This window comes from Caretta caretta, chromosome 9 (genome assembly GCF_965140235.1).
Source record: "Caretta caretta isolate rCarCar2 chromosome 9, rCarCar1.hap1, whole genome shotgun sequence".
NCBI classification, from domain to species: domain Eukaryota; kingdom Metazoa; phylum Chordata; order Testudines; family Cheloniidae; genus Caretta; species Caretta caretta.
The window spans coordinates 41,791,129-41,817,896 of NC_134214.1; the positions used below are offsets into that span (position 1 = coordinate 41,791,129).

Below are 26,768 nucleotides of genomic sequence, written 5' to 3' on the forward strand. Positions count from 1 at the left end.
AGCTCCCACCCTCTGCCCTAGCCCTGAGCCCTCCAAACCTGGAGCTCCCTCCTGCACCCCAAATCTCTCATCTCCAGCCCAGAGCCCATACCCCCTGCACTCCAATCCCCTGCCTCAACCCGCAGCCTGGTGCCCCCTCCTACACCCTACACACCTCATCCGTAGCCCCACCCTGGAGCCTGACCCCCAGCCCAAAGCCCTCACCCCCTCCTATGCCTCAACCCTCTGCCTCAACCCATAGCCCCCTCCCAAATCCCTCAGCCCCACTCCCCAGCCTGGAGCCTTCTCCTGCACCCCAAACCCCTCATCCCCAGCCCCACCCCTACCCCAGAGCCTGCACCTCCCCTCCCACACCCCACCTCCCTGCCCCAGCTCAGAGCCACCTCCCACACCCTGAACCTCTCATTTATGGCCCCGCCCCAGAGCACGTACCCTCAGTAGAGCCCTCCCCAGCCGGGCAGCGAGCCACGGAGGGAGGGGAATGTCGCGAGCACGGGGCGGGGCTGGCAAGCCAAGGCCTGTGGGAACACAGGGGCAGACCCTGCCTGCCATAGGCCTATCTCCTGCGCCGGGGTGGGGCAGAGGGTTGCGCTCACGATGTGAACAAACAGGCCACGGCTGAAGGGAGGCCCTAATCCTTATCAGGCAGGCGGCCGCGGCCATGACAACGCCCCGTTTTCCTTCCTTATGGAAACTATAGTTCCCAGCATGCACCGCGGCAAAGACTACATGTCCCAGCATGTTTTACGGCACAAACGGACTATAATTCCCATCAGGCCCCTGGGTTTGATAGCCACACCCCCTCCCCCGCGGGCAGCTGATATTGCGTCGTACATTGGTTTCAGTAGGTAGGTGCCTCTGGCTTCCTCAGACGCCACAGAAGCGAGGAGTCTCGTTCCCGCGATGTTTGAGATGCAGAAGCGCTTGTGCACGGGGTTCTCGTTTTCACCCTACATGTCGCGAGAGCGGCGGGGCCGGAAGCTCCACGTCGGTCAGTTGGGCTCAGAGAGCGACGTCTCCGCTGCTGCTGCGTTGGGGCTGCGGAACCATGGTGAGTCCGGCCGCGGGGCCAGCCGGGGCCGGGCCTTGTCTCCTCGCGGCTGGCTGGCTGGCGTGGGGGTGGACAGAGGAGCTGCCCGCCGGGCTGGGGTTGGGGAGGGTGAGTGGGCCGGGACATACAGGTGGTGAGGGGCGTGCAGGGTTCCCTTCTCCTGCGGGCTGTAAAGGAACCAGAGCCCCCAGCCGCTCCCCGCTTCCGCAGGCCAGCGCTGTCCCTGAGGCTGTGCGGGCGGTGCGTGGCAGGAATTAATCCCTGGTGAGATGCTGGGAGGGGATGTGCTGAGGGGACCAGGTCAGGGTGTCAGACCAGTGGTTACATCAACTCCCCTACCTATTTGCCTGGGGTGGGGAGTCTGGTTCCTTTACAGCTATTTATGACAGCTGCATATTAAAATTTCATACAAATGAAGACTTGTTTATACTGCTCTACATACTATATCAGTGGTTCTCAATGGGAGTGTCATAAATATAAAGGGAAGGGTAAACACCTTTAAATCCCTCCTGGCCAGAGGAAAAACCCTTTCGCCTGTAAAGGGTTAAGAAGCTAAAGGTAACCTCGCTGGCACCTGACCAAAATGACCAATGAGGAGACAAGATACTGTCAAAGCTGGAGGGGGGAGGGGGGGGGAAACAAAGGGTTGGCTCTGTCTGTGTGATGCTTTTGCCCGGACCAGAACAGGAATGCAGGTCAGAACTCCTGTAAAAAGTCAGAAAGCAATCTAGCTAGATATGCGTTAGATTCTGTTTTGTTTGAATGGCTGATAAAATAAGTTGTGCTGAATGTAATGTATTCCTGTTTTTGTGTCTTTTTGTAACTTAAGGCTTAGCCTAGAGGGATTCTCTATGTTTTGAATCTGATTACCCTGTAAGGTATTTACCATCCTGATTTTACAGAGGTGATTCTTTTATTTTTTCTTTCATTAAAATTCTTCTTTTAAGAACCTGATTGCTTTTTCATTGTTCTTAAGATCCAAGGGTTTGGGTCTGTGTTCACCTGTACAAATTGGTGCGGATTTTTATAAAGCCTTCCCCACGAAAGGGGGTGTAGGGCTTGGGGGGGATTTTGGGGAGAAAGACGTTTCCAAGCGGGCTCTTTCCCTGTTATATTTGTTACATGCTTGGTGGTGGCAGCAATAAAGTCCAGGGACAAAAGGTGAAATAGTTTGTACCTTGGGAAAGTTTTAACATTAGCTGGTAAAAATAAGCTTAGGGGTTTTCTCATGCAGGTCCCCACATCTGTACCCTAGAGTTCAGAGTGGGGAAGGAACCTTGATGGGGGTGTGTGTGTGTGATTTATTTCATAATTATATGGTAAAAATGAAATCAGTTTTTCAGTAATAGTGTGGCTGTGACATTTGTATTTTTATGTGTGATTTTTGTAAGCAAACAAAGTGAGGTGAAATTTGAGGTATGCAAGCCCAATCAGTTTCCTGAAAGGGGCACAGTAGTCTGACAGTTAAAGCTCATTGGTATTAGAGACACAAAGTGTGTGAGGTAATAGCTCTTATAGGACCAACTTCAGCTCTGCTCTGTGTGACTTGAAAGCTTGTGTCTCTCACCAGCAGAAGTAGGTGTTGTTGAGCAATAAATAAGGTCATCGTTTTTAGAACCTTCACATTTTGAAATGCCTCATTCTAGAAAACTTACCTTGGCATGAATTCAACCCGTGAAATTTTAGGTAGTTTTGTTTTGTATTGCCAGAGTTATAGGTGAAGTCAAAATCGGGGTATAATGGAAGGTTTAAAGTTCTTTTTTACTTTGTAGTGCTTCTTTTAAAAATATCATTGGCTTCTGTGTTTGTCTGATTTTTAAAGGAGTTGTTAGACTTGCATCAATTTCTAATGGACAGGTGTCTCTATTACACATCATAGTTTGTGATAGCTGGCTCCCACATTTTTTTCACAACAGAAGTACAAAGGAGAAAATGGTTTATGGGCATACTGGGCAGGATGTTGTATGGAAGCATGCACTGCCCTTCCTTTTCTTGAGCTTATTCTGTAGATAGATTTTTTCCAGTTGTGCAGTTCAGGACCTCTTTACAAGCAATATATTCATGTGGATTAAAGAAAAAATGCACAAGAACAATCCTCTGTGCTCTACTGAGACCCTGTCCTGCTCCAGAGAACTCAGTGAGAATGATGCCACTCAGAACCAGTATTTGTTTATATTCTAAAGACTCTCTTAGAAGAACAAAGCAAACAGGTAGCTAAGATAAGGAGTGTGTGGGATGTGTGCCCTCAAAACAGAGCTGCCTAGTTTTATTTTAGGTTTAACCTTCAGTTTTTTCTTATTTACACTACAGATATGTTAAAACAGTTCTGTGCCATTTTTACGTTGAAGAATAACGTAGCATTCTTAATTTTTCTGATCTCTAGCCTCTCCGACTCGATATTAAGCGAAAACTAACAGCTCGTTCTGACCGAGTAAAGAGTGTGGACTTGCACCCTACTGAGCCATGGATGTTAGCTAGCCTGTACAATGGCAGTGTCTGTGTTTGGAATCATGAAACACAGGTAAACTTTTTGTGCTGTATTCTATTTCTAATTAGAAACAGGAGTGTGTTCAATGTAGCAATATGGTAATTCATTGATATGTGTTTCCTGATCATAGTTATATACGAAGTGCATTCTTCTGCAGCAGACATATGGAAAGAACTTTAAATAATAATATAATAAAATCACTGTTTTTTGTTTAAAAAGCAAAACAAAAAAAATATAATTTGCAGAATCAGCAGGGTGTCCTCAAGAAACTCATGTTTCATGCTGCCACTTATAGTTTAGTGCCATTAAAGATCAAATTGTAGCCTCAGAGACAAATAAGTACCGTGATATAAAGCAGATAGATTAGGATGTCAACCCAGCACTGAGCTTTCTGTTTATATGCTAAATGCTTTGAATATTAAGAGTAGTAGGGATGTGATGCACAAAATTGATCTTAAACTTATCTTTTTCTGTTTAATCTCCCTGAACTTGAGGCTCATTTGTTTGCAATCTGTGTGATGCCTCAGCATATGTTGTTCAGGTGATATCACAAACATTAAGAAACAGCCTAAAGAAAAGGAGTACTTGTGGCACCTTAGAGACTAACCAATTTATTTGAGCATGAGCTTTCGTGAGTTACAGCTCACTTCAAGCTCATGCTCAAATAAATTGGTTAGTCTCTAAGGTGCCACAAGTACTCCTTTTCTTTTTGCGAATACAGACTAACACGGCTGTTACTCTGAAACCAGTCTAAAGAAAGATATAGAAGTCTGTGGAGATCACATAAATCCCAGGATTTGTTGACTATATACAGTGAGTTTTATTTTTTGCAAATTATTTTAATTTTTGTTTATTCCAGAAGGTATTAAATGTTTTTAGACTTAGCAAAACTGCACCATACTGTAAATACCTCCTCTTACCTGACTTTATGTTTATACTCACATCTGTTAAAAAGGAGTACAGATCCCTTTCTCTAGGAGCTCCTTGACAGTTCTTAAACTTGCAACTATTTAAAAGTGGGCTGTTTTTAAGAAAAGCTGAACAGATTTTGAAACTGACATTTTCTCTGTAATATACCCCAATATTTCTAATTTTAGACTCTAGTGAAGACCTTTGAAGTATGTGACCTGCCAGTCAGAGCTGCAAAATTTGTGGCCAGAAAAAACTGGGTTGTGACAGGAGCTGTAAGTTGTCATTTTTTGTTTCTGTTTCATATACATTCCCCCGCTTTTCTCTTTACTTCGTTGCACCCTTACACACCATCCAGAAGTGTGGTTCTATATTAACTTGTACACTGGAAGAAGATAACAGATTATAGCTGTTTGTTTCCCCAAAACATTCTCCTAAAATCTGTTGAATAGAAGGGCACTTTAAAGCTCAAACTTTCATTTTAAAAACCGAAAAATACAAAGTGGTGGTTGACTTTACATTTAGGCCCAATCTTTATTACCAACTCGAATAACTTCTGGCACTTGCTTTCAATTTGTTTAAAAGATGTAGTATGCACAGTACCTTAACCATGTCCCTGTAATTAGGCTAAAGGACTTCAACTATTCAAGGTAATACGATTTTAAAAGTTTACCTGTTGTTTTCTATGCTTTTCCTCAATTATTTTTAATACAGAATCTTTAGAGAAATTTTTGTTCACTTTTAGAACACTAAAGCCACTTTTATCCATTGAATATGCTTCATACTGAAATGTGCTTAATAAATCCATCCTACTCTTGCAGTTAAGAAAAGTCAGCAAAGTGTAACAGTTGACATCACAAAGTATACACCTGACAGGCTGTAAAATGTGTGTGTTTATATATCTCGTATATAATCATCGTTTGTTTTCACATTTTCAACCTTAACATTGCATTACTAAGGAAGAAAGTCTGAATTAATTTTGCGTGCATATTTCTGTCAGCCTTTTTAATATTTATAGAAGCAGACTTGCAGGTACAAGCATGTGTCAGTGTACTTATCTCTATTTGTAACCACTGAAATAAACATTTTCCATGTTACATTTTTAATCTGTCCTTTAAATCATATTGCCGTCATATCAATCACTGAAATGAAGTTGTTTTAATATGCATCCAGATATGCATGCAGTGTGTGTCTTAATTGGTAATTAAAGTAGATATTGTGTATACCCAACATGTTTCCAATCTGTTACAATTTCTGAATAAGTTTAAGTGGGTCAAAGGCATTTGACCTCATGGAAAATTGTCCATGATGCATTTCTATTTTTTAAATAAATTTATTAAATGGGCAGTCAACTTGAAAATCACTTTTTTTGTCTGAAAATTTTGTATCTACTATAGAAACAAGTAAAAGCTAAGATTTCCATGAAAGAAAATTTAGTGGAAAAATTAGTACTCTTACTTTGCTATCATACTTAGTTACTTGTTACTTTGTCTTGTTCATCGTCTACGCTCTCTGTTCCATGCATTGGCATAATGACACTTACATACATCTCTGGGGGAAGCTCACTTGCAAGCTTTTTTTCTAGATCTGAAAGATGTTGCCTGCTAGTGACAGAAGTTAGAAAGCTGATACTGAAGAAGTAGCAAATAGGCATGTGTATGGAAGGAGAAGGGAGTAGGCCCAAGCCAGCATATATCATGTTGCTTCCTTCAAAAACATTTAGGATAAAATTTTCAAAAGTACCTAGTCCCAGTGACTCAGTGAGATTTAGGACTTGTCTATATAGAGCAACAATATACAATAGAGGGGTGTGATTTCTGAACTGCACCAAAGTGTTGCACACTGACCAGCCCATGCAGACTCTTAGTTTTTGCCAGCAGAGTCTATGCAAGCCAGTGCACTTTAGAAATCCCTCTAGAATATAACAGTAGGGATCTATTATTGACTACCTGACCAGGACAGTGATAGTGACAATGAAATGCTAAGGGAGATTAGAGAGGCTATCAAAATAAAGAACTCAATAATAGTGGGGGATTTCAGTTATCTCCATATTGACTGGGTACATTTCACCTCCGGACGAAATGCAGAGACAAAATTTCTCGATACTTTAAATGACTGCTTCTTGGAGCAGCTGGTACAGGAATCCACAGGGGGAGAGGCAACTCTCGATTTAGTCCTGAGTGGAGCACAGGATCTGGTCCAAGAGGTAACTATAACAGGACCAGTTGGAAATAGTGACCATAATATAACAACATTTAAGATTCCTGTGGTGAGAAGAACACCTCAATGGTCCAACGCTGTGGCATTTAATTTCAGAAAGGGGAATTATGCAAAAAAGAGGAGGTTAGTTAAATAGAAATTAAAAGATACAGTGACGAGTGAAATCCCTGTAAGCTGAATGGACACTTTTCAAAGACACTATAATAGAGGCCAAACTTAAATGTATATCCCAAATTAAAAAACACATTAAAAGAACTAAAGAGCCACTGTGGCTTAACAACCATGTAAAAGAAGCAGTGAGAGATAAAAAGGCATCTTTTAAAAAGTGGAAATCAAATCCTAGTGAGGTAAATAGAAAGGAGCATAAACACTGCCAAATTAAGTGTAAAAATATAATAAGAAAAGCCAAAAAGGAGTTTGAAGAACAGCTAGCCAAAAACTCAAAAGGTAATAACAAAATGTTTAAGTACATCAGAAGCAGGAAGCCTGCTAAACAACCAGTGGGGCCCCGGACGATCGACATACACAAGGAGTACTTAAAGACAATAAAGTCATTGCGGAGAAACTAAATGAATTATTTGCATCAGTCTTCACGGCTGAGGATGTTAGGGAGATTCCCAAACCTGAGCCGTCTTTTGTAGGTGACAAATCTGAGGAATTGTGACAGATTGAAGTGTCGCTAGAGGAGGTTTTGGAATTAATTGTTAAATTTAACAGTAACAAGTCACCGGGACCAGATGGCATTCACCCAAGAGTTCTGAAAGAACTCAAATGTGAAATTGTGGAGCTATTAACTATGGTTTGTAACCTGTCCTTTAAATCAGCTTCTGTACCCAGTGACTAGAAGATAGCTAATGTAACACCAGTACCTAAAAAGGGCTCTAGAAGTGATCCCGGCAATTACAGACAGGTAAGTCTAATGTCAGTACAGGGCAAATTAGTTGAAACAATAGTAAAGAATAAAATTGTCAGACACATAGAAGGACATAAATTGTTGGGCAAAAGTCAACGTGGTTTCTGTAAAGGGAAATCATGTCTTACTAATCTATTAAGAGTTCTTTGAAGGGGTCAACAAACCTGTGGACAAAGGGGATCCAGTGGATGGCTTTTTTCTAGAAAGCCTTTGACAAGGTCCCTCACCAAAGGCTTTTACGTAAATTAAGTTTTCATGGAATAAGAGGGAAGATCCTTTCATGGATTGAGAACTGGTTAAAAGGCAGGGAATAAAGGGCAGGAATAAATGGTAAATTTTCAGAATGGAGAGGAGTAACTAGTGGTGTTCCCCAAGGGTCAGTCCTAGGACAAATCCTATTCACCTTATTCATAAACGATCTGGAGAAAGGGGTAAACAGTGAGGTGGCAAAGTTTGCAGATGATACTAAACTGCTCAAGATAGTTAAGACCAAAGCAGACTGTGAAGAACTTCAAAAAGATCTCACAAAAATAAGTGATTGGGCAACAAAATGGCAAATGAAATGTAATGTGGGTAAATGTAAAGTAATGCACACTGGGGAAAAAAATAACCCCAACTACACATACAATATGATGGGGGCTAATTTAGCTACAACTAATCAGGAAAGATTAGTTGTAGCACAAGCCCACCTGGGATGGGAGGCTTGCTGCCCTGCCTTTTGCATCTAAACTTCTTTTGAAAACTTTACATATTTTATGCTTCCAAGTAACACAGTTTAAAAATGGATTAAAAAAAGTAAAGATTTTAGGACATCATATTTGAAAGCTTTAAAGTGGTGGTGGTGGTTGTTTTTTGGGGCAGGGAGGACTTTGTGGTGTTTTTTGGGGCCATTATTTCCTAAATAGTTAAAAAGAAATCCAAGTTGGCAGTGCTTTTTTCAGTTATTTGAGTGCAACATAGCATCTGTTTTTCTTATAGCATGATGTTGCATCATTGATATCAATGTACGTTTTCCCCATTGACTTCAATGGGAGGAGAACAAAGCCCTTAATGCATGGAAAACACTTTTTCATGCTCCTATAATGTGAAAATGTCTAAGGGAACTTTAAACTTGCCTTAAATTAAAATAAGTGACCTTTTGGGCTAAGACCATCTTTGAGAAACTTTGATCATAGATGAATTCTTCGTAGTTATAAATGCCTTAAAATAGGATCATGTAATGTAAATTTCTGAACCAAAACTGTGTCAGAATAATTATGCTAGCTGGCATTGTTTCCTTTCTTCAGACTTCTAATGCGGTTCTTAAAGAACTTTTATGGATGAAGAATCTTTGAAGATGGAATATTAGTCTTTATTTAATGTGAAATACTTTTATAGAGAAGCTGATCTTAATGTCTTTATTTTCTTATCTGTAGGATGACATGCAAATTAGAGTTTTCAATTACAATACCTTGGAAAGAGTTCACATGTTTGAAGCACACTCCGATTATATTCGTTGCATTGCTGTACATCCTACTCAGCCTTTCATTCTAACTAGCAGTGGTAAGAGATATTTTCGGTATAATTTGATTTTTCTCACATAACTCTGTTTATAAGATAAGTCTGAACAATGAGAAACTACATGGCCTGTACTGTTGTTGCTGAAATAAGAATTCTTGAGCAAGTAGCCTACTTCTCATTTGTCATCTCAAATTACTTCTTTCCAAGCTAGTTTCATGTTTTTAATGGAATCTCAACTTTACTTCGGAGCTGAAATGTAATAGGTTAAGCTCTTGTCAAAGAAGACCTGAAGTCTAGTTGCTTAATGTCTGCCAAACAAGAAGTTCATTTACATGCTAATGATCTGCTGTTTGGCATACTGACATGCCATACTTGGGTTTGACGTATATCAAGATTAATTTCATTTTGCTGGTTAAAACTAGAAGCATTGTAGTGTTTTCATAGTAAGATTTGTAACATGAGTGATATTGGAGTTTATATATAATGTCCTTTCATGAAATAGAATTGTTGGCTTCATGTTGTGCCCACAACATTCAATCTAGGTTCCCTAGTAAGCAAATTTAACTGTTATCTTAATCCTTTAGTATTGATGTGCAGTCCTTAGAAGTGTCTGAGATAAATTAGTGCTCTGACTGAGCCTGAGACTCATCTTCTGTAAAGGGGAAAAAAAGTAGGCACTGGCCTGTCAGCTTTTCTTTAGGAAGTTAAAGGGAAGAGCTAGTCTTCCAGATGCCTAGAAGCAAAAAGAAGAAATGTTGCGTGCATTACAGAACCAGGGCTTAAGAGAACAAACCGAGGTGCAGTATCTCCTGAAAACAATCAACGGTATGGCTGAACTGACTGTGTTGCAAGAACAGTGAGAAGAATAGCTGGATCACACTCTAGATGGAATGGAGGCTTCATGCAGAGTCAAGGATCTGCCTACAAGCAGTTTTTGCTTAATTCAGTGTGTGCCAAATTAGGCAGTTCATCCCTTTTATACCTCTTTGTTTTCAAGGAAGTCCATAACAATAAAGCAAGAAACTAAATCACATAGAAAACAGTGAGAGAAACAAAACTGGAAATCTAAGGGCTTGTCTGCATGAACAATTAGTCTGTGGCAAGCTGGAGTGTGAATCTACTCCATACTAGCCTGCCATGCACTAACTGTCCATATGGGGACTAGATCAAACCACAGTAAGGAACTGTTAGTCTGCTTAAAGTTGACGTGGACAGTTAGTTTGTGGCAGACTAGTGGGGGTAGATTCACATCCCAGCTTTCTGCAGACTAACTGGTCATGTAAACAAGCCCTAAATCCTTATACTAACAACAGAAGAAATTCTCTTCAGGATTCCAGTGTTTGTTTTGATGCTTGTGTCTTTGAAACTTGACCCTTTCCACAACTACTTACTTTTCAGAGTTTCAGACAAGGTTCCTCCAAGATGTTTGTATGTCTCTGGAGCTGTACAGGAGCTATGGGATATGTTACTCACAAATTCCCTTTAAATTTCACTTTTTCAAAACATAAAGCAAACTGTTTAAAAACAATGGTTGGCAGTCCTGGGGAAAAGTCTTGGATATGACAGCTGATAATGTACACCCTCCTAATTGAAGGGATAGTGTGTTGAGGTTTTAACACACATTCCTTTCTCCAAAATATTAAGTGTGTTAACAAAAATCCCAACATTTGAAACAGTAATTTAAAATCACTTTCCTCTCAGTTGCTCAGCTTTCACTCTGCTTTTTGTGATGTCTCACTAAATTGCCAAAGTGTTTTCACACCTTTTTTTAAAGAAATCTTTCAGACTTTCATAAAACAGAAAGTAGAGGTCCAATTTCCCAACACCAATGTCCTCTTTAAGAGAACACCGAATGGCCCTGAAATGAGAACCACATGTTTAGCTGTGCTAAGCAGTCTAGACTATTACTAGGTTCTTACTTCTGGCAAGGTAGATACCCAGGTTTCGGTTTAATGCAGATGACTATTTCTTTTTTTGGGGCATGAGGGGAGGGAACAAAAACAAACCGTTGCATTCCCTGTAGTCATCCCCCGCCTCTCAGGGTAAACAGTCTTCTGAGTAAAGTCCATAAATTATTTTGATAGTAGCAATGCTTCCCTTTAGGATGGACAAGCCTTGAAAATTGGGTTACTGAGGATTTTATTTTAAAAAAGAGAGTTTTAAATATCCATAATACCTAATTTGAATTTTTTTTCCAGATGACATGCTTATTAAACTCTGGGACTGGGATAAAAAATGGTCTTGTTCTCAGGTGTTTGAAGGACACACTCATTATGTTATGCAGATTGTCATAAACCCAAAGGATAATAACCAGTTTGCCAGTGCCTCTTTGGATAGGACGATTAAGGTACAGTAAATATACCTTTTAAAAACTTCATTAAATAATTACCAGACATAAGAAATACAACAATATAGCAATACAGACAATGGAAAAATTTAAATTCATAAAAAAGTATATGTGCAGTAATAGACTGTATACTACATACAAGGACATATATAAATTGGAATGACCTCAGTCAAGTTATAGTTGAACAATTATCGGAACCTGGATAAAGACTTTATATATCTGTGAAATGTCAAGATTAGTTATTGTATATGATCTTTGAAATGTGAATCACTGGCAGAAATGTATGGACTCTTGTGATTCCATTTGGATTACCAATAAGTGTTGGGGGGTGTAACTTTACTTTTATAATCGTCCACTTTCAGAGTCCGTTTTAGGGAAATGCAAGATAGCAGAGTACCTACATTGAGAGTCTTACTTCCGTTTCCTGCGATAGACCCTGAAGATTCTCATGCACAGTGGAGCCATTACTGGGTTCATGAGGCCATCTGGGCACTGAGATTTCCCCATGTTCCCTGGGAACTTTTGTTATGTGTTAGGACTAGAAAAGGCCACCTATACTTCAAGACTACTTCAGCTGTTATGATTAATGGGTATGTGTGAGTGGGATTTGGTATGGTAGTGAGGAGGCAAAGTTTTCACCTAGGGCCTCAATGTACCTAAACCCTGCCCTGATCCATTTAACAAACAGTCATTTAGTGTTTTAGATTTGTGATTCTAAAATCCACACTAACAACTAAAGGATATATGTATATTTCTGACTCGAACCGCAGATTTCTGAAACAATAGTAAGCTTAGTACATATAAGATGATGTATGGCATGTGTAAATGTGATATATACATGTGCAGGTTTTTCAGTCTACATACATGCACAGGGGTTTAACATGAAAGAGACCACTGAAGGATAAAGCTATTTTATTGCTTTGAAATATTGGCCCAAAGTATAATTTGATTTTTTTTTCCCCACTACATTTAAGAAATCAGGATGCAGTGGTATAGATTTATTAGCTGTATCTTTCCAGTCTCTAGAATTTTAAAAATGCACTACTCAGAGCTCATTCTGTCTGGTGGTGCTGGCCCATGAGGGTAAGATCAATACTTAGGTATGGCTGATCTTTTTCTTTGCAAGGTGTGGCAGCTTGGTTCTTCTTCACCCAACTTCACTTTGGAAGGCCATGAAAAAGGAGTGAACTGTATCGATTATTATAGTGGAGGAGACAAGCCTTACCTCATTTCAGGAGCAGATGATCGCCTTGTCAAGATTTGGGATTATCAGGTACAGTGTGTTCACCTCTTCGTGAACGCTTTAGTAGATTAATTTGGTTGGGCACCATCAGCAGCAAATGCATGGAAATCAAGGCAAAGGGATGAAGGAGAAAAATATTCTGGAGTTTTCATGACTGAATAGAAAATAGAGATTTTTGTGATGTATTTTCCGGAAAAACTGAACTAAAACTAGTATGTTAAAAATTATGAGTAACATTCGAATTTACCGGCTGTGAAATATAGAAATCACCTTAAATCTAAATGTTAAAAGTTAACTTTGTCTTGAATAGCAGTGGCTTATTTTCTTGTAGAGTAGTGCGTCCTATTTTTTTATTTTGTGACCAATCACCTTGCAATGGATTGGGCACCCACCTGCTCTCTGTATCCCTTTACTGTATGTCCAGAGAATAATTGTCTCCTTCTGTGTCCACTTGTACTCTCCAATCGTTTTGTCGGTTTTCTTCTTCCTCCTTGTTGCTTTCTGTTCTTGCTTATGTTCCTTGTCCTATGCATCTGTGATTTCCTTCTCCCTCTCCCCCCACTAGCTAGGTATGTGTTGCTTGGGTATTGATGGGGAAGTTATCCATTCCTAAGTCTGTGGCCTGAGCTGGATGCTGCAGGAGCAGAGAAGAAAAGGTTGGGCCTGTGGGACAAAGATAGCACCAGGCTTGGTTTTCCCTTGTGATTCTGTGCAGATCTATGTTTGGCTTTCAGGATTTGAAGCAAAAAGTACAGGCACTAATGAGTCTTGTATTAATACATTGAGCCACCTTGCTCTCAACAAAGTGTTTTGTAGATAGGAACCCAGTTAGCTTAGGAAACAAAGAAGCAGCTACACTAATGGGAACAAATTCATTTCTGGCGGTTGGGGGTTTTGTCTTAAGACAAAGACTCTAGGGTATGCTATTCTTTGAACAAATTGAAGTAGAAGTAAAGGTTACAGAAAGACTAGAGACATGCTTACATAATTCTTACATTAAATTTCTTTGAAGATAGTGATCTGAGAAAATTAGTGTTAATGTTTGTTTTCTTGTATCTTAACTCTTATTACAGAATAAAACCTGTGTGCAAACACTGGAGGGACATGCTCAGAATGTATCCTGTGTCAGCTTCCACCCTGAGCTGCCAATCATAATCACAGGCTCAGAAGATGGTAACTTTGAGTTTTCTGACACTTCATGTATATTAACAGTAGGGTGGGTTACATATCCTTTTGTAGGTTTGGAAGCCTCCTTGTTTCTTTTTTATCTATATGGCTATAGAACTAGTTACTATCCGTTTTAATTCCCTTTGCAAGGTCCAGTTTTTTGCTTGGCTTTTAGTAGTTCACTTCATCCCTACACTTTCTGACCCCCAAGAGCTGGCTTTCCTTGATCCATCCCATGTAGGTAGGCTTTCTGCTTTCTCTTAATCACTTGTTTGAGATGCTTGTTCATCCAGTTTGGTCTGCAGTCCTTCCCTATGAATTTTTCCCCTTGCTTGAGATGCAGGCTTCAGATATTTTCTGCAGCTTTGACTTAAAATAATTCCAATCTTCCTCCGCAGTCATAGATTCATAGATATTTAGGTCAGAAGGGACCATTATGATCATCTAGTCTGACCTCCTGCACAACGCAGGCCACAGAATTTCACCCACCACTCCTGCAAAATACCTCACACCTATATCTGTGCTATTGAAGTCCTCAAATCGTAATTTAAAGACTTCAAGGAGCAGAGAATCCTCCAGCAAGTGACCCGTGCCCCATCCTACAGAGGAAGGCGAAAAACCTCCAGGGCCTCTTCCGGTCTGCCCTGGAGGAAAATTCCTTCCCGACCCCAAATAATGGCAATCAGCTAAACCCTGAGCATATGGGCAAGATCCATCAGCCAGATACTACAGAAAATTTTTTCCTGGGTAACTCGGATCCCACCCCATATAATATCCCATCACAGGCCATTGGGCCTATTTACCATGAATATTTAATTTGGAAACCCCAAATAAAGGTGAATCTAACTCACCTAGGGGTGGAAGGACATAGCTGAGAGGAAGGCTGGAGTACTGCTGCTGAGAAGCCTAGGGCATCTGCAAGCAGTGAGGCCCCAGTCAGTTCAACTCCATCTCGCTATCTCTGCACAGCCATTGAGAGCTGCCTGCCAGGTCGGAGGTCCTAATTTCTCCTCCCTGTGATCCCTCAGGCTCCCACCAAGAGATTCTTCTGTGCTGATTTCCCTCCTTTGGCCTGTGTGACACTCGTGGTAGATACCAAATATCCCTCCAAACATCAGTGAGACTGCTGGGATTGAAGAATTACAGTTCTATTTCACTAAAGTTTAAATTACAGGTGTTAGTTTCATATGTGGTCTTTGGATTCTTGTTGTTGAATGCCATAATGTTTAATAGTTCTGCTACTGAGAGAGGAGACTGAAATTGCATGTATCTTTTTCTCCAGGAACTGTCCGCATTTGGCATTCGAGCACGTATCGCTTGGAAAGTACTCTCAACTATGGCATGGAGAGGGTGTGGTGCGTGGCCAGTCTGAGAGGATCCAATAATGTAGCTTTGGGTTATGATGAGGGCAGCATCATTGTTAAGGTATCTTAATATTAAATTGGAAAGCATAGATGAAAATGGTGATCCATTGCCACGAACTTCTGTTACTAAACTATTCTTTAATACTGAGACTCTGAAGTGATTTAAAAAAATGGGCACTTCAGTTTATTGGCATATTCCAAAAGAGCCATACATAAGTATTTAAAGTGAATGAAATGAAATTTGAACTTAATGGGCTGAAGATGCTTGTCTTTATATGCTGCTTTTATTAGCTTGGCCGTGAAGAACCTGCTATGTCTATGGATTCGAATGGAAAAATTATTTGGGCTAAACACTCGGAAGTGCAACAGGCTAATTTGAAAGCTATGGGAGATGCTGAAATTAAAGATGGAGAAAGATTGCCACTGGCTGTAAAGGATATGGGGAGCTGTGAAATCTATCCCCAGACCATTCAGCACAACCCTAATGGACGGTAATAATTTTTAATTTCAGAACAGAATTCTTGACACTTTAAAATTTAGAAATATGCCATACCAGAAAAATATACCTTCTAGATGGCTGATCTACTTCTAGTGAGGCCCAATAGTCTGTGCACACAATTTTCATGCAAACGCTTTTTTTCTCAATCTTTAGGTTTGTAGTAGTATGTGGGGATGGTGAGTACATCATTTACACAGCTATGGCTTTGAGGAACAAGAGTTTTGGTTCTGCACAGGAGTTTGTATGGGCACATGATTCTTCAGAGTAAGTGTGGTTTTTATTTTGCGATGTATTAAACAAATGTATTTCTGCTAATTTCCAGACTACCTAAACTCTAAACTGGTCTGAAAGTTAAAAGCTGGATTGGGTAACAAGCATTCTGTAGTTCGGATTACATGAAACTTATATATTGAATGCACTTTTAATTTTGAAGAAATATCAAATATAGTAGCCTACATGTCTAGTATTTTATAGAGTTCTTTATGGCTGTACGGTATAACATTTTGCTATCTTGTTGTCTGGATAATTGTTTTGTAATGGTGTATTTTTCTCTGTGTATTTAGATATGCAATCAGGGAGAGCAACAGCGTTGTAAAGATATTTAAGAACTTCAAAGAGAAGAAGTCCTTTAAACCTGATTTTGGTGCAGAGGGTGGGTTTTATTTGTGTTTCCTAAATCTGCTAGATTACAGATCTTAACTTTCTTGCTGGAAAAAATTGTTTGCTAGTGAAATAATAATTTCTTCGACATTTGCTGTTCTTTGCAGGTATCTATGGAGGTTTCTTACTGGGTGTCAGATCTGTTAATGGCTTGGCATTTTATGACTGGGATAACACAGAATTGATACGCAGAATTGAAATTCAGCCCAAACATGTGAGTTTTGTCAGGTGGCACTCTTTGAGTGTATGTATATAACTTGTCATATCAAGGGTATTTTTTGAATTTGTCAATCTCATGAAGCTGTTAAAGATAAAAATTATATTTTTAATTTTTTATACTTTTTTTGTAGTAGACTCTTACATAGACACTGTCTTCTAAACCCCTACACTGGATGTGCAAATGAACAAATATTTTGATAAAACGTGTGTATCCTCCTTTCTTATCACAGCACCCTAAAACCTAAATGCTATTTCTCGTTTTTATTTAGATTTTCTGGTCTGACTCTGGTGAGCTGGTCTGTATTGCCACAGAGGAATCATTCTTCATTCTGAAGTATCTGTCTGAAAAAGTTGCAGCGGCGCAGGAAACACATGAGGGAGTCACTGAAGATGGTATTGAAGATGCTTTTGAGGTAATTGTTGTTAAAAGTGGGAATGCAGTTAGGTCAGTGACTTCAGTAGGCTTTGGATCAAGCCTTGAGTACCGTAACACACTCCCCTTTTACAGACTAAAAGTTAGCTATGATGCAGAATAATGATTACTATAAACTTGCCCTAACATCTGTTAGAAATTGTATTTTGAGGTGTTGGGAGCTAATGGAGGAAAAAATGCTTCCGATTGAAACTTGGGATAAAAGATCTTGTCCTTATAACAAACGTAAAGATCTCTAAAAAGAGAACATAAAACTGGGTAAAATAATAGTGTAAATTCTCCTCCAGTTTTCAAATGTTGAAATTTACTTAAAGTTCAAGACTTGGTTAGTGGGCATATGCTGAATAATGTTCTTAACAAGCACTTCAGAAGAAAATGCTGGGCCCTTGTCTAACAAGTAAATCAGACAGCCGTATTAATAGAGTCTTTTCTCTAGCTATAGATGTACACAGTCCAGGTCAAAAATGGAATCATTAACCTGGATTTTAATAATCCTCCATGAAAGCTTTTTACTGAATATATTTGTAAATTTTAAAACAAATGTACATGTTTCCAGTTTGTATCTAGAATTCCATCTTTAACTTGCCCTATTGTGGAGGATGAAGTGTTTAAACTCAACTTGGGGGTAGTTTTTCATGGCTGTCCAAGTCCTAATGTTTACATGTAGTTGAGGTTTTTTATCACCAAAAGCACTTTTTTTTTTTGTTCTTTTGTTTTTTGGGCAGGTTCTTGGTGAGATTCAGGAGATTGTGAGAACAGGGTTGTGGGTAGGCGACTGTTTTATTTACACCAGTTCTGTGAACAGACTGAACTATTATGTTGGAGGAGAAATTGTTACTATTGCCCATTTGGATAGGTGAGTATCTAGTTTATATTCATCTGTTAATATATTTTGTAAGGCTTTTTAAATCATGTTATGAAACAGTTCAACTTGTCAAGAAGTTGTTTGACTTCTTAGCATGCACTACTTTTTCTAACCACATTAGTATAATGTATATTGAGTAACATTGTTACTGCAATATCGCACAAAATAATAATAATAATGGTCTAATAGTATGTATATCACTAGTAAAACTGAAATAAGCTTTTAGATAGTAAGTACTGTCTTGCTGTTATAAAATCTACTGCATCTTCAGTTGGATACCTATAAATAGATTAAAATTCATTGTTTTTGTTATAGGACAATGTATCTATTAGGGTACATCCCCAAGGACAACAGGCTTTATCTGGGTGATAAAGAGCTAAACATAGTCAGTTACTCCTTGTTGGTCTCAGTGCTCGAGTACCAGACAGCGGTAATGAGGAGAGACTTTGGTATGGCTGACAAAGTTCTTCCTACAATTCCAAAGGAACAGAGGACTAGAGTTGCACATTTTCTTGAAAAACAGGCAAGATAACTATTTTTCCAACTGTAAACAGTGACCATGTAAACTTGTAATTCCAGTTTAACCTTTTTCAGTTTACTCAATAGGGAATTCTCACATTACTGCATACATAAACCAAACGCTTATTTAAAAAAAAAAAATTGTTGCTAAACATTATATGTTCACATTTAAGAATAAAGCAGTCTTCTGTTTATACAACAGTCAATTTGGCTTGGGTAAAGGGAGATGATTTGGTGTTCAGAATTAAATTTCAAGGATTGCCGATGAACTTGGTAGACTACAGTTTGACTCTTGAAAAATCTGTTTAGGGCTTCAAACAACAAGCTCTTGCAGTATCCACAGATCCTGAACATCGCTTCGAGCTTGCTCTTCAGCTTGGAGAATTAAAGATTGCATACCAGCTTGCAGTGGAAGCAGAGGTAAACATAAGATTAATTTAAACAGAAAGTCAAGCTCATACTGCAAAACCTGCACATCTTGGGATGAATTTAACAGAGGGCTAGGCCTCATGTGAAGGAAGGGGATCGAGATCAGATCCTTGAGCCTGCTCCCCTACCTGCACTGCTGTCCCCAGCAACCAGAGAAAACTTTCCCGGAGGTGCTCTATAGGGAATTGAGCTCTGTGGGTGGGGAGGGAGAGAGGATGTTCTGTTGCTATCCCTCTGGAAACCTACCTGAATTCCCTGAGAATACATACTGGATCAGGGTCATAACCTTACCTTCCAACTTTGTGCACTGTTATTGGAGCTACAGTGGAGACTAGGGGGAAAGGAAACAAAGCCAAGAATTTGTGCAGGGGAATAGGACTTCTGCATGGATGGGTGCTGACTCCAAAGACCTGCCACTTTCAGGTGCCGAACACCAAGACCCAAACTCCACTTCTAGTGCCCAACATAGATGATCTGGCCCATAACTAACTTTGAGGATAGTCTCGTTAGTTGCCCACTTCAAGTGGTCTCCTACAGTATGTGTGAACCTCTTATGCTTTGCAATCTGCACCAATTTTGATCTTCGACATTCTGGTTATCTTTCCGAGACCTGAAGAGGAGTTTTGTGTAAGCTTAAAAGTTTGTCCCTCAGTAGTGTGAGCATTGGCCTGCTAAACCCAGGGTTGTGAGTTCAATCCTTGAGGGGGCCATTTAGGGATCTAGGGCAAAAATTGGGGATTGGTCCTGCTTTGAGCAGGGGGTTGGACTCACTAGATGACCTCCTGAGGTCCCTTCCAATCCTGATATTCTATGATTCTAAGATCTATCACCTGCTTTGTTAGTCGTGTTATTTTGTAATAGGAACAAAGTGTCCATCTTAAAGTTAAGGATGGACAGATAAAGTTACAATATATTTATTATTAAAAACATTTTGCAAGTCTTAGTTTTAAAACAAAAAATTCCTGAACACCAGGAATACTAATGTGCGTTCATCTTGCTTTCCTCCTCTTACTAAATGGAAGATCCTACCAGTTGCCACATGATTATAATACATAATACGATTATATTATGGAGGTCATAGAATCTGTGACTTCCAGAGATCTCCATGACATTTGCTGCTCTCAGCTGCTGCAGGCAGCTGGCGAACTCTGTAGCTCTACAGGCAGCAGGGCCACCTCTCTCCCAGCCACTATAAGCCACAGTAGTGGTGGGTGCTGGACTCCCCCACTCTCTGTTTTGTCAGTTTTTTTTTTAGTAAAAGTCATGAACAGGGCACAGGCTTCCGTGAATTTTTTTATTGCCTGTGATTTTACCATGACTTTTATTAAAATAACTATGACAGAATCTTAGCCTTACATATAAGTGAAGTTGGGATAGGAGACCTGAACTTGACTGAATTTATACTCCTGCTAATCTGCAGTTTTCAAAGTCTTTCTTAAAAAAAAAAGTGTGAAAAATGTGCTGTTCTTTAATTTTAAAACCATTTAAATATGGAAAATCTCTTGCAGTCAGAACAGAAGTGGAAGCAACTTGCTGAGCTTGCCATCAGTAAATGCCAGTTTGGCTTAGCCCAGGAGTGTCTGCACCATGCACAGGACTATGGAGGTTTATTGCTATTGGCCACTGCTTCAGGAAATGCTAACATGGTGAACAAGCTAGCAGAAGGAGCAGAAAAAGATGGCAAGAACAATGTAGCTTTTATGAGCTACTTTTTGCAGGGAAAGTAAGTAGCAAGCAAAGGCTTCAATTGTGTTCATTTTCACTATTTTTATAATACTCAGACTGAGGTGGACCACACCTCAAATTCCCAGTCAGATAGCTGCCAGAGGTATGCTACAACAATTGCTTATGTAGAAACAGAATATTTTCCTGTTTTAGCTATCCCTTATGCGGTGGAAAAGAAAGCCAGCACCTTGTGACCAATGGACAGTTTTGAATTGGGAGGAGGAGTTGTGTTGTAATTGGACATGCTGTATTAGTGCTCACCAGTATGGCTACAGTGGAGGATCTGCCCCTTCCATTTTAGGGAGAAGTTTAACAAGTGATACCTACCCACCCGCCCTTTTCCTTTTTTCTAAGCAAAAGACTGAAATCTCTCGTGGTAATACAGGTATGGAAGCCTTGATATAAACTGTTTGCCCAAAAGTGTAAGAGGGGGAGAGCGGGTAGGGCATCATCTCAGTTAAAGAATGGCAAGAGACAAGTTGCTCTAGACAATTTGCTGTGCTCTGGAGCTTTCAATTGCTTTATTTTAAACAAATTCAAAAGTGCTCAATTTTTAATGTGACAAGCTTGATATTTTGAAATAACTTCTTGTCATGGGGTCATGACTCACCACCGCAGGCGCCTCCCACTGGTTGCTCTGGGAATTAGCTCCTGTCAGCTGCAGAGTGCCCTTGGCGTGTGGTGTCTCGCCCTTTGTCTGCTCTGCTGCCTTGGGACCTGCATTGCTCTCTGCTCGGCGGCCCCTCCGGCAGGGCCCCCTACTCCAGTCTCACCCTCTTCTTGGGGAAGGGGGGGTTAGCAGCAGTCTTTTGGTTTGCACCTGCCTCAGTGGCCAACCACAACCCCAAAGTCTAGCCCCTCAGCTCAGGGGCAAGTTGCAGTCTGTCTCGCCACACTCCTCGGTGGCCAAGTGCAGTATAAAGGGGAAGACCTAGGCCCACCTGCTACTCTGGGTCCCAACCCACGGACCGTCTAGCGGCAGCCTCTTCTGTCCAAGGTGTTAGATCCTTCCCTCAAGAGCCAGTCCTTCTCCCTAGCCAGCCAGGGAGAGACTGCCCTCTCCTCTGCTAGGTAGCCTTTATATAGGACCCTGATTGGCTCTCTACAGGCCTTTGTTGATTGATTGGCTGCTGGTCTGCACAGCCTCTCTGGCCTGTTCCAGCCCTTTTTCTCATGGGGTGGGGCAGCCTGCCAACCACACTTGTATTAGAAGAAAAATCTTTTTGACAGTTCTGCTGTCTGCTAAAACTTTGAGTCTTACAAAGAGCTATTTTGTTTTGGTAAAATTATGAAGACATTTGAAATTTTTGGCCTTGTCAGAACACTTCACTCAAATCCCTGTACCCCCAGAACAAGAAGATTATAAATCTTAATTCATGGTGCAGAGATGTTAGATCACACAGAATTCCTCTTCCAATGAGAAAAGGAAAGATGTCTGTCATTGCAGCCAATGGCAAAACCCATTGACTTCAAGTTTCAATGGATCATAAAGCATATATATATATATAAAACTTTTGGCAAGTGGATTGGTACCTTATTTTTGTTCTATCAACTCAGTATTACTTTGAATATAAGGTTTACCTAGTATTTTTCTTAGTCATATTTGAGAGATTAAAAACCAATAAATTAGATTAATGCCAAATTAATCCCTGGCAGATCTATTGGTTATAATGTTATACTAGGATTGTATTTGACCATAAAACTTTCTCTCTCAAAATGAAATTCAGGATTAAAGTTCCATGCTATATTTTGCTTACTCTGGGGTGCCTAACCGTTACTGCATGTGGCCTCTCAGAAAGACGACTGATCCTGTATCTCTCACAATAAAATGTGGTACTTCAGGTTTGAGCAGAAAGACTTAACATTTGGTTTTCATTACTTCAGCAACTTTATCGTAAAGTATAAATTAAATGCAATACTTTTCTGTATTTTAAAAGAAGAAATAACATTACTGTATTGACAACTTCAATATTTAACCTTCCAGGGTTGACTGTTGTTTGGAACTCTTGATTAAAACTGGACGTTTGCCAGAAGCTGCCTTCTTAGCACGTACATATTTGCCAAGCCAAGTTTCAAGGTAACTTTTTAATGTATTTAAAGTAGAAATATGTTCCTTTAAAAACTTTTGTTTACAGCATATATCTGTGCGATTAACAGGGTTGTAAAAATGTGGCGAGAGAATCTCTCTAAAGTCAATCAGAAAGCTGCAGAGTCCCTGGCTGATCCCACAGAGTATGAAAACCTGTTCCCTGGATTAAAAGAAGCTTTTGTTGTTGAAGACTATGTAAAGGAAACTCATACTGACTTGCGGCCAGCTAAGGAATACCCACTTGTCACTGTAAGTAAAATATTTTCATTTCATGAATATAAATGATTCCATGCTTGGAGTTTTGATTTTACAATTTTTACTGCCAGGACCTTTCATGTAAGTGTATTTTTCTCTCTGCTGTTTGTTAGCCAAATGAAGAAAGAAATTTACTGGAAGAAGCGAAAGGTTTTGAACCTTCAGGAGTAGTAGTATCCCAGGTCAGTAATAAAACTGTACAAGAAAGTTACAGGATGAGGAGGATCTGGTATTGTGCAATAGCAGCTGTTCTGGGGACACTACACCCACCTTTAGTGGACAAATTGCTTTAGTTCGCTTTTGTTGCTACTTGGGGTCACTTCTCTTGTCCCATCAAAATTACACTTCCACAAGTTTTATTGACCTCTTGAGCTATTACTGACAGATTGTTCCACTAGCATGAGTTGCTGTACTTCAGTTGGGGCACTAAACGTAAGTACATAGTCTGTTTTTGATGTCAAGTTTTGGTACTGACCTAAACTATGGTTCTTTGATTTCTAAAAGATGGGTGAGAAATTCTTAATGGTACATCTTGTATGGTTGCTGTGAGTACAAGTGCAAATATCTACATTTTCAGCTGGATGAATCACTCAGAGCTAGGTCTTCCTTTGTGGTGCTATTTAATACAAATAGCTTCAGCTGTTTCCAACATTCTAAAACTTAAGTGGTCTAAGAAGTGATTAAAACACATTTTTAATCATGACTAGATAACTTAACGTCTAATAGCCAGTGTACTACTATAAAATGGCACAAATTGCCAGATGGGGAAATCAGTTTCCATTTCTCCTGCAATAATTGGAAGAACTGCCTTTTAAGCATGTAGTACCTTAAAGCTTTAAAACCAGCCAACCAAACCTGTCCCTGAACTCTTAATGAGGGGAAAATGCTGACCTAGTCCTGCTTTGTTCTTCAGATGTAGGCCATTAAATATTCCCTCTTTCAAACATCTTTGTAGAAGGCCCAGGGAGTAAATTGAACCTGCTCCTACAGGCACGTTCTTTATCTTTAAGCCCCTTCATTTTCAGTTTAAACCGATTTTTACTTTAAAAATCACCAGTTTTACAAAATGTTTTTGCTGATTTTCACCCCACTTTTATACCAAATATTTCAAATATAAGAAAATACAATACATGTATTATGATAATACATTAATCTGTATATGCAAAACTGCCTGAAGTAAGGTTTTGCGTTAATCTAGAAGATGCACACAATAAATGAACAGGCACACATGCAAGCTCTGAAGTGCATGTGCATCTGAATGTACTGATGAATCTCATGCCCACCATGTACACATTTCAAGTGGTTAGCAGCTAATGGTTTATAACTCAGTTTACAACAGTAAACTTTATTCAAATTAAAAGTTTTATTTAGGGATTAGAGAGGTATTTTCTTAAACTCAGAGGTGATGTGTTTTGAGTTCTGTTTTGAGTTCTGTTTTTAGTTCTACAGCAAACGACATTGAATTCTGTTCAAAGCATTAATCTACTGAATTTTTTCCCATCCTGCTGTCCACCACAATAAACCCTGATATTTACCCAGAAAAATTAAGATTTTTGCACTGATTTTTCAGCTGTTTTTTGTTGTAGTAATAAACACTGAAAGTCCCAGGAAAATAGTTAAAAACTGGAAACAAAGGGCCCTATTTAGTAAACCCTAAAAAACTCACTTTGGAATTTTGTTTTCTCTATATATTTTCAAAGTGAACTGAAGTTCTTAAATTGAAAATCTGAGAAGCTTCCATGCTGCTGTTGCATAAGAGAAGTTGCATTACTGTGTGGTCTCAGTTGTGACTTCCATTGTAACAAGAGAAACCTAAATCCAAATGTCAGCAACTGGAAAGTGCTGTTCAAAAGCTACTTGGGGAAACCTTAGACTTTAAGTGGAAGAAACAAGCCCTTGCAAGAAAGTATGATCTGCTAGCATCCTTAATTTGGACTTTCAGGCAGAGCTTTAAGTCAATATTAAAAGACCTGTGAATATGAAATCTCATTTTCATCTCCTAAGGAATCTGAAGAGAAAGAACTAGTTCTATCTCCTAAACCAGTAGTGGCGCCTCCAGTTCCAGGAAACTCTGATCATCTTCTAATGACAAAAGATGAAAAGGTATACTTCAGTTTCAAAAGTATAGCTCTGAGATGGAAAGGAAAGCTAACCTGAAATCTACAAGTTTTGATATTTTATTTCCACTGGGGAAAAAGTGATACATAGATTAGTATATCTGGACTAAGTACTGTGAAGTTTCACTTTGTGAGGATGCTAACTTACCACTAGTCAGGGTTGATGTTTATAAAATACCCAGCTAAGAAAAAGGTGTGTGTGTGTGTGTGTGTGTGTATCCTCAGTCAAAACTAGGTCCCACCTAGTCCAGCAGCTGGCCTTTGCTTGTTTATATGACCAGAGGCCAGTTCCTTATGGAACAGCTGCACATGTAGTAGTAGAGTATGTTTAACTGAAGATATCTACTCCCAAGAGCAAAGTAGTTCATGTTTGTAGTTTTAAATTGAAGCACTGTTTGTGGCTAGGTCTAAAGAGCTGTATCAAAGTTTGTTTGCAAACATAACCAACTAAAGGATTAACAGATGTAGCAAGTGTAAAAATTTTCTTCCTGGCACTTAACCCTAAATGTTTTCCTTCTCTCAGGCACTACTAGACTTGGATGATTTGGATAACTTGGATGAGGAGGATATCGATACTACAGATATCAATCTGGATGAAGAGATCTTGGATGACGACTTGATTATTTGTGACTAAATCCATTAATTCATAATTGCAACACTGAGGAATTAAGTTTGTATGGACTACACGGATTGGAAACTAGCTTGATTTTTATACTGCAGCTGGACCATGTAGGTATAGTAACAGGGCCTTTGTTGCACAAAAGAGAATTTTCAGATTGCAACATCTTGAAATTCATTTAGTGTAGTAACTAAGCAGCTCTCCATAAGCTGTCACATTTATCAAGAGAAACTCGAAATAAAGTGTTTAAAAGAGAGACTAAAGAATTCCACTTTTATTTTTGCTTACCCCCATTCTAGGGAAATATATGCAATGTTCACTATAACCATTTAACTACGTGAGGCAGTAAAGCAACTGTGACCCTACAGTCTGAGTGGAATGAAAGGCAAGAAAGCCAGGATCCCATTTCCTTGTAATACAGTTTAGCCTACATCTATCAGGTGTGCAAGATGCTATTTTCTCAGGGGAGCTGAGCATCTCTAACTACAGCACATATGCCTAAAATTTAGGCCCTACTTATATTCAGATGGGCAGCTATAGGGTTAGACAGCAGTAGCACACTTTCTAAAGTGACAGGTATCTGGTAAAACTGGATTAGTTACCTCAGCTGCCCCTAAGTGACTTAATACTCTAACCACTACCAGGCAACTTCCTATGAAGGTTTAGTTAAATAAACTTTCCTCAACTTACATCAGAGGTCATGTGTGGCTTCACTGCATTAAGGCTTAGACAGAAGGGGCTGACACCTCATTCAGGTTAGTTGTCCCCCACCTCGCTACTTAAACTAACCTGTGCAAAGAATTAAAACTGCTGTTCTGGTGCTCCTCTGATCTTGAAATTAAATTGAACACATTTAACATGAAGTTGCATGCAGAAGTGTCCCTTTTCAACTATATAAATGCATTGCATAGTAGTCATCCTCTCATACTTAGTGACTACATTCACCTCTTCCACTTGTGTTCTAGTGCTCCTCTCTAAAGGCCAGTTTTTCATGTATAAAAACAGACTGCTTGTTTTTAGTACTGATCTGTTTAGCAAGGGTGACATCTTCTAGTTTTCTAGTTGCAGAATTCTTGTAAAAACTGATTTGCATTACCCTACTGATTTCTTGGTATCTATAGTTTGCTATTTTATGAA

At 39.6% G+C, this 26,768-nt stretch overlaps 1 protein-coding gene across 1 annotated transcript; it reads left to right on the forward strand.

Annotated features, from left to right (window-relative positions):
• Positions 1-906: 906 nt before the first annotated feature.
• On the forward strand, positions 907-25,887 carry COPB2 (coat protein complex I subunit beta 2). The gene is made up of 22 exons (XM_048863345.2): positions 907-1,051; positions 3,435-3,572; positions 4,637-4,723; positions 8,997-9,123; positions 11,280-11,428; positions 12,555-12,701; positions 13,745-13,844; positions 15,121-15,263; positions 15,494-15,693; positions 15,855-15,965; positions 16,265-16,353; positions 16,469-16,575; positions 16,850-16,993; positions 17,739-17,869; positions 18,194-18,401; positions 18,707-18,817; positions 20,335-20,549; positions 22,536-22,628; positions 22,709-22,889; positions 23,009-23,077; positions 24,900-24,998; positions 25,536-25,887. Exons 1-22 carry the CDS (start codon positions 1,049-1,051, stop codon positions 25,644-25,646), a joined length of 2,763 nt encoding a protein of 920 aa, XP_048719302.1. The 5' UTR covers positions 907-1,048; the 3' UTR covers positions 25,647-25,887.
• Positions 25,888-26,768: the final 881 nt, after the last annotated feature.